At 38.6% G+C, this 13,075-nt stretch overlaps 1 protein-coding gene across 6 annotated transcripts in view; it reads left to right on the top strand.

Annotated features, from left to right (window-relative positions):
- The window catches only part of HELZ (helicase with zinc finger), a 151,022-nt gene that overhangs the window by 99,030 nt on the left and 38,917 nt on the right, over window positions 1-13,075 (top strand). For all 6 annotated transcript variants that reach the window (XM_055574942.1, XM_055574939.1, XM_055574941.1 and 3 more), the window contains 4 exons: window positions 1,700-1,904; window positions 7,984-8,035; window positions 8,989-9,179; window positions 10,868-11,075. In XM_055574942.1, coding sequence (XP_055430917.1) covers window positions 1,700-1,904; window positions 7,984-8,035; window positions 8,989-9,179; window positions 10,868-11,075 — 656 coding nt within the window. The remainder of the gene's footprint in view (window positions 1-1,699; window positions 1,905-7,983; window positions 8,036-8,988; window positions 9,180-10,867; window positions 11,076-13,075) is intronic.

Raw genomic sequence — 13,075 nt, forward strand, 5'->3', positions numbered from 1 at the left:
TCTCTGTGACCCAGTGGACAGCAGCACCCCAGGCTTCCCTGTCCATCACCAAATCCCGGAGTTTGCTCACTCATGTCCATCGATGGTTGGATGGTGATGCCATCCAACCATCTCATCCTCTGTCGTCCCCTTCTCCTCCCACCCTCAATCTTTCCCAGCATCAGGGTCTTCTCTAATGAGTCAGCTCTTCACATCAGGTGGCCAAAGTATTGGAGCTTCATTATCAGTCCTTCCAATGACAATTCAGGACTGATTTCCTTTAGGATTGACTGGTTTGATCTCCTTGCAGTCCAAGGGTTCTCAAGAGTTTTCTTCAACGTATGTATTATCTTGTAGCATTTTTACTTTTCCTGTTGACGTGGAGGCCAAATTTTTTCTGTACTTATTTCTTAAACTCATCTTTAAAAAATTAGAAAAAGCATATGTAAGAGAAACATAGTTTGAAATTAATATCTGCAGTTTTATAAATACTTTAACTCCACTCCCATTCATATACTGACTTTTGTGATATACAGCTTTGTATTTATGCTTCTTGAAGCCATTTTGATTACCTGCTGTCCACCTGGACACAAGGATACCAACTTGGGAAGAACTCATATCACACAGCTTTCATAACATAATAAAACATTATGTGAGCCTCATATTAAAAATAGGTATGTATATTTAAAGAAAGCTGAGCACCGAAGAATTGCTGCTTTTGAACTGTGGTGTTGGAGAAGACTCTTGAGAGTCCCTTGGACTGCAAGATACAACCAGTCCATCCTAAAGGAAATCAGTCCTGAATGTTCATTGGAAGGACTCATGTTGAAGCCGAAAACTCCAGTACTTTGGCCACCTGATGGGAAGAACTGACTCATTTGAAAAGATCCTGATACTGGGAAGGATTGAAGGCGGGAGGAGAAGGGGACGACGGAGGATGAGATGGTTGGATAGCATCACCGACTCAGTGGGCATGAGTTTGGGTAAATTCCAGGAGTTATTGATGGACAGGGAGGCCTGGCATGCGGCAGTCCATGGGGTCGCAAAGAGTCAGACACAACTGACTGAACTGAACTGAACTGATGCATATTTATAATAATCATTTAAAATCTTTAAACTTTTTATATATTGTCTTTTGTAATATATATGTAATATTTTTACTATTTGGAGATCAGTTTTCAAAACTTTAGGAACAACAGTGTACGACTGGAACAATTTTGAATGTATTTTTCTCCATTAGTATTTTTTAATTTGATTAGGAGATAATCATTAAAATTAGCATTCCGACTTCCTTTATTTTTCATAATTTAACTCTTTTAACGTAGTCAATTAATGTTATAAGCTGTGCTGTGACAGGCATCAGTTAATTAAAAGAAAAGTATGGTAGTAACTAGTTACTTCTTATCAGTTCTGAAATCCTTGCTCATTGTGTGGATAACAAACCTTTTTGTATGCATAGTCGAGCACTGACTGTGTGGTCCACCAGAATGAATTGAGAATTTGTATATCCCACGGTACTAGATGTGACTGAGCTTCAGAACCACACTTCCAAAGTCCTGTGATCTGGTGGGAAGCGTATACCTGAATCATAGATGAATATTGGACCTAAGGGTTTGGGGTTGGAGTGGGAGAGGGGATCCTAAATTATCTTTAGTGGCTTACAGTCATTTCTGTGATCTTGTCCACTTTAATTGCAAACTGATCTAAATCTTTTCTGTAGGAAATTTTGGGAGCGGTTTATTGCCCTGTGTCATGAAAACAATAGCCTGCATGGAATCACTTTTGAACAGATCAAAGCTCAGCTAGAGGCTTTAGAACTAAAGAAGACATACGTGTTGAACCCACTGGCACCTGAATTTATACCCCGGGCTCTAAGAGTACAGCACACGGGAAACACCACCAAACCGCAGCAGTCACCCCCCAAGGTAAAGCCCGTTAGTGAAAGCGGAGAGCTTAAAGCAAGAGGACATACTGAGGTGTCAGAGCTGTTTTGGGCCTCAGGTTACTTCAAGTATTGGGGTTGACAGCCAGCAGTTTCTGCAAGGAGCTTGTGCAGTGTGGGCATGTAAGTGAAAATATGGTGTGTTGATCAGCCATGCTACTTAATGGCATTATCATCCTCAAAACGTTTTCAAGGACCTGACTGGGTCCTTTGTTTAATATAATCTCCCAGTCCTCTCTACTGATAGATATACTTTAGCAAGACATGAATAAAGCAAAGCAGCTTAAAAGACTGTCACACGTATTAAAACCATGCTCTTACAGCATTTTTTTTTACAAGGAATAATATAACAATATTTGTATAAAGAAAATAGTTCTCATCTCTTATTGATGATCGGCTAGTTTCAAGTGGAATTTGACACAGTGAGAAAATTGGCCAACTTCCTATAGATAACTTGAATTGTTTGTTGTTAAGAATTTGTTGTAAGAAACAGTCCAGGCATTGGGATTGGATGTGGGGGAATCAGGGCCATTTCTACTTTTGAACTATAGTTATTTTGGGCAGAAACAGCTGTTTATTTGCTAGATTGCCTAAAAAAAACGAAATGCTTGCACTTACCATCTAGAAAAGAAAGCTATGAGAGTGGTCTCTTTAGTATTTATTCTGGTTTGGGGGGGATATTTATAGTCATCAGCATGATATTAAACTTACTGACATGAATTGAGAGAGTATGCCAGTTTGGGGCTTCATTTTAAAAACGTAAAACATAAGGTGTAAGAAGTAATTATTGGTTTAATATCTTGAACCTTTTAGCTGAGTAGGTATTCAACTGAGATGAGAACTGATTTTCCCATGTTAATATACCGTTGTCTGAGTTTAATAGAAATGGACCTGATGTGCAGTAATGCTTCATTGATTTGGGATTGCTAGGAGATTAAGCATTTTGCATAACTGAATCCTCTAGATTTCTAAAGTTTAAACTATGAACAAACTAATAACTTATTTATCAAATAGCTAAGTTTCTTCTGTGTGACAGCCATTACAGTGTGTGCTAGAGAAGCAAATTAGCTCCAGTCTTCTTGCGGTAGATGTTGGAGGGATGATGGTCAGAGGAAGTACATCCCATAAGTGTGGAAGTTTAGGGTAGTTCCCTCTATGGAGATACTGCTTAGGAGAGCACCGAGTGAATGGAGTGAGGGCAAGAGTGGGGAGATGTGTCAGAAACTTAGGGTAGAAGCTCCCTTGGGGGCAAACGTTTTTGCCTGTATTAGTTGCTGCTCCAGCCTCTGTGCCAGAACAGCATCTGGTTTATCATAGGTGCTTAGAAGATGAGTGAGTGATGCCCAATAAGGAGCTCAGACAAAAAGCAAGAGGCATGAGAGAGAGCGAGCTCTCAGGGAGCAGCGAGTAGCTTAAAGTGTGTGAAGAGTGGAAACCCAGTTAGAAACTCTTAAACTTTATTGTTTTATATTTAAAATGTTGCAAAGACATTATACCTTTTGCACATTCTTAAAATACCATAACTACAATAAATTTTTAATTGACCAGTGTTAACATTACTCAATGTATGATAGATGTAGCTATATTTAAGCCATGATACTAGATGTGTACTGACCCTAAGCAAGATCCTGAAGTTTGCTTTTGTTTTTATCTTAAAGGTAAAGAAAATATGTATTGAATCCACTTGCTTTTCTAAAACTCTAAGCTCCCTGAAGCCAAAACTCCAAGTCTCTGTACTCTTTATGGCACCTAGCACCTAGCCCCTCTCCGCACGGAGTGGGCGCTCAGTAAGGATCTGATAAGTAAATAAAGATCGTCATGCGTCCCGGAGAGTGCCATGTGGCTTTCTTCTTTCAACAGGAAGACTGTGTAATTAAAGGCCACAGTAGCTGTTTTCCGAGTTTTTTCTTTTTAATGTTTTAGGAAATTTTCTTCATTGATCCAATGGATATCATCTGTTATTTTACTGTCACTAACACAGTGGTTCACTAAATTGTTTATATACCTGGCTATTTAAAGTTATTATTTGTTCACATGTGATAATAGTGACTTTAGATAACTAAGGTATAGTGAGTCAAAGGTTATTTTTGTCATCCTCTCTCCCTTCACTCCCCAGTACTTTATTTTATTTCTATTAAATTGTTTTGAGGATTGAATTTGTATTGGAATCATTATTTTAAATCTAGCTTTCTAGTATAGAAAATTTCAAATGTATACATAAATAGAATAGTATAAGGAAGTCTGTATCATTTGGCTTCATTTAACTATCAATTTATCTTTAATTTTGTTTCACCTACAGCCCACTTCTCTCACTCTACCACCACCGCATATACACAATGGAGAATTTTGAAACAAATTTTGGATAATTTATTTCATATGCTAGACTCTTTTGATGAAGAGGAATTTACTTCACTGCAATAAAAATGCTATTTCTGAAAACATGACGTTAAGCCACGTCATTCCCCTCCCTGCCAAGTTTCCTTAATGTTTAACTTTTAATACAGTTCTTTGCGTAAGAAATGTTAAAGCTTAGTGTTGTTAATGTTGGGCTAAGACTTAAAATCCCAGCAAGATTTAATGTGGATAAAGTCATCCAGGGGTGGGTGATGCTTGAACATGCTCTGGGACCTGCTTCCTCAGGACCGTCTTTGGCAGGAAAGCATGCCCCCAGCTGTTTATCAATCAAGTAGCTTTTTTCTGCTCACTGAGATGTCGGTCCTGTGGTTTAGTGAAGGTGCCAAATATTTCAGATGTGAGGAGCGGCAGGTAGTTCCAGGTAAGCTTGCGTGCCTCACTGTCTCCAGGCATCAGGTATTTATGGAAAGCATCTGTTTCACAGGTGCCTACAGAGTGCGTATGGAGGACTTGATTTGCCTGTCTTCGGTCTGCTTAGTCCTAGGCTCCATGCTGGAGCAGTGTTGAGAGGCTGCTAAAATGGAAAGGGTTCATTTGTACCTCTCTGAAAGGTATTCAGAGGGTAGATAGTATTCAGAAATGGATCTTCTGAGCAGACTGTAGCATTGTTTTCTGGACTGTAGTTTGTGGGTCATTCCTCACTGTCTCCAGCTACTTGTGTGTGTCTTAGTCTTACGTTAGCCTCTACCTTTCACTTTTCACTTTCACGCATTGGAGAAGGAAATGGCAACCCACTCCAGTGTTCTTGCCTGGAGAATCCCAGAGACGGCGGAGCCTGGTGGGTTGCCGTCTATGGGGTCACACAGAGTCGGACACGACTGAAGTGACTTAGCAGCAGCAGCAGCAGCCAGGGTGGACATGTCGTGGGCCCTCACAGACATTTGTTGAATGAATAAATGGAAAGTGATGCAAGAATGAATGAATGAAAAATAATTAATTGAATGAATAAACGGTGGAGTTAAAAAAAAAAGACAATCCTCAAAAAATAGATGATATGAACTGCATTTACTTATGATCTTTCTACCAGAGGTATGCGTACTTTCTGAGATTTATTCACAAAAGTTTGGAATTATCATCATAGAATGACTTTTACAGTTAGTCCCAGCTGACTGCTGCATTATTATTTTGTTCATATGCTACCAAGCAGTGTGTGTTTTGCATAGACCACGCACACTTACTGCCCTGCCATTGCACACTAGGTCTAAATACGCTGGACGAGCTTTCCAGCACTGAACCACATTGAACTGCAGTGAACCATACTGGTGCCGGTTGCGCTTGAAGATAGTACACTGTCTTTTAATGTGAGAGTCCTCAGGTTGCTTTTTTCCCCCATTTATTCAGCACCATTCATTGGGCCAGGAGATGCTGTAGGTTCAGGGAATCATTAAGGAGGTAAACAGATAAAGTCCCAGGCATTCAGGTCCTTTCGGACTTCACATGCATCGCCTGCCTCACAGAGTCATCACAACAGCACTGAGATGTGGATGTTATCTTTCCAAGCTTCTCTTCCACTCAGGTGATCAACATAGCACCACGGTGCTGATGTGTCTTGTCTACTCTAGACTATTATTACTCTCTGTGTTGGTTTCCTGTTGCTGCTGTAACAAGTAAGCACACACTAAGTGACTTGAAACAACACGCATTTCCTATCTCACATTTCTTTGAGTCAGATGTCCAGGCTGTTTTGGTTGGTTTCTTGGCTCTGCACCTCAGCAGGCCAGGATCAAGGTGTTGGTCAGCTGGGCTCTTATCTAAGGTCATGCAGGCTGTTGGCAGAATCCAGTCTTGGTGGCTTGTAAGGACTGGGGTTCCTGTCTCTCTGCTGGCTGTCACCTGGGAGCCATTTTTAGCCTTGGCTGACTTCTCTCCAGTTCCCCACTGTGGCCCCGCATCTCAGAGCTCTCAGCAGTGCATGCAGCCTTCTGTCTCTGGGAATCTCTGACTTCCCCTTCTGCCACATCCCTTACTGCCTTTTCTACCGCATCTCTGACTCCAGCTGGAGAGATTTCCCTTGTTTTAAGGCTCATGTGATTAGATTGGATCTACCCAGATAATCCAGGATAATCTTCCTGTATTGTCTTTAGTTAGATCTGCAGAGTCCCCTTTGCCCCGTAACATGGGGCCAGGGATTGAGGTGGACATATCTCTGGGGGACTGTTCTGCCTCCCACACTGACTACACTGCTGTGTTTTCTCCACGTGCTACACAGCGGCCCCTGGTTGACGGGTTTACCGGCTAAGAAATCTGAACAGTTTGTTAACCTCTTGGACCAATCTTATCTCTGTGCCACTGGCTCCCCTTTCTTCTGCCGAGCGCCTGCCTGCGGCCGCTCCTGTTCTCACTTCTAACTGCCTGTGCTTCTCATCTTCCCGCTGTGCTGCCGTCCTTGCCGTGCGCTCCTTGTGCTCACTTGCTCTCCTTTCTTCTGCCTGCTTTTCTTTTCACTTCTCTCTTCCTCAGAAGCTCGTTTTTTGGTTTTGTTTGTTTGTTTGTTTGTTTTTATAGCTAATGACAGTTACTGTGAACCTTCTCTGGTTAATGAACCAACTATGATTCTTCCTGGACTGTTTTTGGTTGTGTTTTTTTTTTAACTTTTTAAGAGTTAGAGCTTAGCTGCCCTTGCATACCCATCTCTAACCAGCTGGATGATCTGGGTATTTAAAGTGCTAACTGATAGGGAGATAAATGAGGCATCACTGACCTTTGCTCTAGTCAAGAATGAACGTTTCTTCTTGCTGTAGACATTACCCCTACTTGAGCTTTCAGGTGTAATATACAAAACGAAAAATTCATGTGGCTGAAGGGTGAGTTGTGTAGTGTGCTTACTTGTGCTATACAGTGGCTTAGTGTGTTCAATTCAGCCCATGGAAAGAGAAAGGAAAAGTTTTAAAGTCTAGACACGCACAGCCATTGTTTCTTCAAATGTTATTTCTGCCCCAGAGTCATCATTTTTAATGCCACTGTATGAATCTGCCATTGCTTATTTTATTAAATTTTCTATTGATGGCCATTTAGATCCCTACCAGTGCGATCACTGTGTTAAAGTGTATGCACATTTCTGATGCTTTTGACATGCACTGCCACATTACATTCTAGAAAACTTGTACATTATTGTAAGCAGATTATGACACTATGTACTTTCCTGTTCACTCAGTAAATTTTACAGTGTAAGACCACCATGAATCATACTCAAAATATCTTACACCCAAAGCATATTTACGTCCATGTCATTATTTTAAAGGTTCTTATCCTCAAGAGTTGAAGACTGATATGTTTCCCTCGAAGAGAGCTTTTACATCCTCATCTAATTCATAGAGAATTGATAGAGAAGCTGCAAAGGAATAGAATTTAGGTGTCAGTCATATTGGTGCATATTTCTTTTAACATAAAAATTCATTTAAAAAGAAAAAAGAATTTTAAGTACCCTTAATTTGAAGTTGAGGAAACTTGAGGCCTAGCACCATGACTTAGTGTTTAAAACAGAAACTCAGCTCAGAGGCATCTAATGGTTGTTAATTACAGACTCACAATCTTTAAATTTTAATTGTTGTTCTGTACATTTCTTTTGCATGGGACTAGGAAAATGGTTATTGTTCTTTCATATTAGGTATGTTTAAATTATTATACATTTGTGTTTTTCTGTAAAGGGGAAAAGCCTCCATCATACCCAGAATGATCATTTCCAGAATGATGGAATTGGTAAGTGGAAGAATTAGTCCTATGAAAACTTGTTTTTGTGATGTAAGACATTTATCCCAAATTTCATGGGGACAGGGACATGCAGACACTTTGGAACTCAGCCAACTTTTATTTAACACAACTGTTTTTGCGAATGCTTTGATATGTCATATCTGTCAGGGGGTGGTTTTATGGGCACCAAGGTACATACTCTAGAAGTTGTGAGGATGAACATTTAAGCCTCCTGTGCAGTATAAGGTTTTGATATAATATTGATATATCATTGATATCTTACAAATGTTTGTTTATACATTTTAAGATAAAGTTTATTTGATTCAAAATGTTGCAGAATTATCAAAGAAAAAGCACAAAAAATTTAAAAAAATTTCAGAATTATGCTTTTAAAACAATAATTGCTTAACCATTTTGTACATGACTGTGTAACAGTTGCAGGTCAGAACTTTATTCTGAAGAATTGTGTTTGTTTTCTACTCTTAGAAGAATGTTTACTGTATATGCATGTTTATGTGTTATATGTATGGTTGTCTCTCTTGAAAGACATGTCTCCAGCTCCTTGCAAGACATTTAAAATTACGCTAGTTTATAAAAGGGCTTCCCTGATAGATCAGTTGGGAAAGAATCCACCTGAAATGCAGGAGACCCCGGTTGGATTCCTGGGTCTGGAAGATCCGCTGGAGAAGGGATAGGCTATCCACTCCAGTATTCTTGGGCTTCCCTTGTGGGAAAGTTTATGAAAGAAATACATTGTACCTCTCAAGTCAAATAATTTCAGTGAATGTGGTAAAATGATTATGTTTTTTTAATAGGCTTTACTCTTCCACACTGATAACTCTTTGATTATAAGATACCTTATGGCAAACCTAGGAAATGTATTTTGCTGTGGGATGACTTTAATTATTTTTGTCTATGTCAATATGTAGAGCTATTATGTCCTTTTTCTATTTGTTTTTCAGTTCAGCCCAGTCCCTCTGTGCTTATTGGCAATCCTATCAGAGCATATACTCCTCCACCTCCTCTTGGACCTCACCCAAATTTGGGGAAATCTCCAAGTCCTGTTCAAAGAATCGATCCTCACACTGGGACAAGTATTCTTTATGTACCTGCTGTCTATGGAGGGAATGTCGTTATGTCCGTGCCTGTACCTGTAAGTAGCTGTTTTTAAGATACTCTCTATCGAATGAGATAAAATAGGCTTCACTAAATTACTACCCAAATAGTGTTCTACCAGTCTCTTTTTTCAGCGTTTCAGTGCCTGTAAGCTTCTTTAAAAGCAGCTCTTATGACCCAAAAAATGTGAATTGTTGCTTACAGTTTGTTACTGGATTGTCAGTGGCTGTCAAGAAATCTGTAGATTGGATGTTTTGACTGAGAAGCCTTTGTATTGTTTTAAATATTTTTACTGGGAAAAGTTGGGCTAAAAGTTAACAGAGCTAGTAAATTGGACTCTTGTTTTGTAAAGTGATGTTTTTATTTTATCTTTTGCCTTTTCATTCTTATATAATTTACTAACGCTTCCTAAGAAAGAGACAGAAAGGCATAGAGTAGTCTAGCTCCCTTGGATCTAAACATATCTGAGGAATTCCACGCCTTCCTTGTAAAATCCTGCCTGTACTTAAAAACATTATTAAATCATTTCTAAGACTGCCTAGATTTTTAGAGGGCTTCCAACTTATGTAAAACTCATTTTTATTTTCTTTAAGATTTTTGAATATTTTGGTAAGTGAAAAATTTACCGTTAAACAAATATTTCCAAATTCAGGAATTTTTAGCCTAGAAAATATTTCTTTCATTTAAGACAAGTGCTATAATTTCAGATGGAGGTGATCATTGTCAAGGATCTTGGACACCCCGTCCACACTCCCAAAATGCAAAAATGCATAGCTGCTGGCATTTTTCAGCCGTATTGGTCATGATAGTTCACACTCACGGCAGCCAGGGAGGATAACTGTCAATAAGAAGTATCTCATTTATGTCGACTCCCCATAGACTTGGAATTTTAGTTGAGTTATTTCTTCCCAGACAGCCTGGCAACATTATACATCATCTGCTTTAAATAGTAAGTCGCTTAGGATCTAGATTTCATTTCGCTAGGTCACAGAGACTTTTATTATATAAGATTTCTAAGAGTCTGCATTTAACAGTTAGATTCAAATAATAGAGATGGTAGCTCAGATGTCATCGTATTTATTCCTTTTGTGTTAATATGCAGCAATTATATATTTAGACACACCTAAAGAAATTTTCTGTTTCTGTAGTTTAATTAATCAGAAGCATTAGTTAAATTAGTGACCTGTTTGAATTTTGCTGACAGTAAATGAACCTTAAATGATTTGGTTAGTCATATAAAAGGGTAGTAATACATATTTTTTTGGGTTGAAACTCTTTAGACTGAATTCTTTCTTAAATTTTTTCCCTGTTCTTTTATTCAAGTTTATTAAACCATATATCTATACAGTTATGACTTTAAAAGGCAATTTTCATGGTAATCTGTTATATATGTACATTCATATTGAAGGAAAATTATTCAAGTCTATAAAATGATTCGATGCCTCAAAAAATAATTGTTAATACCTATTTTAAGTCCTTGATTTCTTCCTAACCTAGTGTATACAGGAAATGATCAATTTTCCCTTCCACACTAAAGATTCAAAGAGCTAGTTAAGATACAACCATCATTCTACCGGTTGTTACCACCAGCATTCGTTTTGTAGTTATTCAGTTTGGTAGAATTAACATCTCTGTGTGTTTGCTCTTTCCTAATTAATAGCACTATAGCAGTTTGACTGCCAAAATGCCTTTAAAGCAATTATTTTGTTTCTTGTAATAACCTAGGTGCCATGGACAGGATACCAGGGCAGGTTTGCGGTTGATCCTCGAATCATTACACACCAGGCAGCAGTGGCCTACAACATGAACCTCTTACAGACACATGGACGTGGGTCTCCTATTCCTTATGGCCTTGGGCACCACCCACCTGTCAGCGTAGGGCAGCCACAGAATCAGCATCAGGAGAAGGATCAACATGAGCCAAGTCGCAACGGTGAGCTGCTTTATTGTTCTCATGTTCATGAGTTGATGACATGCCAAGTGGTATCACCATGTAAAGTTCCTTTAGCAGGATGATTGTTAACTTGTTCATAGAAGACCTCTTTGAGAAGGAATCCGATGTAAAAACCCTGGGTCCTCTCTCCAGAAGACACAGATATGTGCACAGATATACATAATTTGCATGCAGCCTGTCACTTACGATTGATATTATCCATTTTCTGAAAAAAAAAGTTAGTATTTAGATTATTTTAAATGATAATCATTTAAAACTGAGACAGCAAGCCCTCTCCTGTTAAACATTTTTGTTGATGCAAAATATTTTTGTAGCATACTAAACATGAATGACTCGGAGAAGGCAATGGCACCCCACTCCAGTGTTCTTGCCTGGAGAATCCCAGGGACGGGAGAGCTTGGTGGGCTTCTGTCTATGGGGTCGCACAGAGTCGGACACAACTGAAGCGACTTAGTAGCAAACATGAAGGACTACTCTGGCAATAATTGATTTGCAGTAGTTATTTCTTCTGTAAATCCTAGTCTCTTGTCTACTAGAATTTATAAATAAGGAAAAATTACCCTCTATATTTTTTAAACTCTAGTTCATTGGGGTATAATTTATACATGGTAAAATTCAGCCTTTTAAAATGTAGTTTGATGTGTTTTGACACATATATAGAGGTGTTCACCACCACCAGTATCGAGATTCAGATTTTTACGTTACCCTAGAGACACCCTCTTATTCCTTTGCAGTCAGTCTCCTCCTCCAGCCCCAGCCCTAGGCGACTGCTCCTCTGACTTATGTCCTGTACTTTTGTCTTTAGTCTGTCATGTAAGTTAAATCGTAGCGTCTGGGCTCATTCACTTAGCTTCACTTAAACTTTGAGGTTAATTTGTGTTGTCTGTATCAGTTGCTTGTTCCTTTCTGCTGTTGATTAGTAGTCCCTTGTATGGATGAACTACACTGTCTTTATCCATGAATTGTTTTTATCTGTCCTTAATTATTTCTGATTTTTGGCTGTCATGAGTAAAGCTGCTATGAACATGTGTCAAACATATTTTCATTTCTCCTGGGTAAATCCCCAGGATGAACTGTTATGTTGGCACTTTTGTTAACTTCGTAAGAAACTGCCATACTGTTTTCTAAAGTGACCGAAACCATTTTTAATTTCTACGATGTGTGAGATTTCTGGTTGCTCTTTAGTTCTCCTTAGTTCTTAGTGCCATCAGCTGTTTAAGTTTTACCCTTGCTCATGGATATCTGATAGTATCCAATTACTGTATTGTTTTGCATGTTCCTGGTGACCAATGATGTTGAGTATCTTTTCGTTGGGTGTATTTGTTATGTATACATCTTTGATGCAGTGTCTATTCATATCTTTTGTCTACTTTTTTATTGGCTTGTCTTACTAAGTTATAAGAGTTCTTTATACATTCTGGATAAAAATCTTTAATTAGATGTGCGTTTTGAAAATATTTTCTCCTAGGTTGTCTCTTGCCTTTTAATTTTCTTAACAGTATCTTTCAAAGAATAGAAGTTTCCATTTTTGATGAAGTCCAGTTTATTCATTTTTTTTTTTCTTCTATGTGCCATGTTTTTGGCATTATGTCTGAAATTTTTTTGCCTTCTGTGTTTTTTTCTAGAAGTTTAATAGTTTCAGCTGCTATTAGGGTCTAGTTTGAGTTAATTTTTATATATGGTATGAGGTAAGAATTGAAAATTTTCTGTATGATCATTTTGTTTTGCATACATGTATGCTCAGTCGTTCTAACACCATTTTTTTGTTTTTATTTATTTTTCAAAAATTAATTTATTTTAATTGGGGGCTAATTACTTTACAGTATTGTAGTGGTTTTTGCCATACATTAACATGAATCAGCCATGGGTGTACATGTGTTCCCCATCCTGAACCCCCCGTCCCACCTCCCTCTCCATCCCATCCCTCAGGGTCATCCCAGTGCACCAGCCCTGAGCACCCTGTCTCATGCATCGAACCT

The sequence above is a fragment of the Bubalus kerabau genome, chromosome 4 (genome assembly GCF_029407905.1).
Source record: "Bubalus kerabau isolate K-KA32 ecotype Philippines breed swamp buffalo chromosome 4, PCC_UOA_SB_1v2, whole genome shotgun sequence".
NCBI lineage: Eukaryota > Metazoa > Chordata > Mammalia > Artiodactyla > Bovidae > Bubalus > Bubalus kerabau.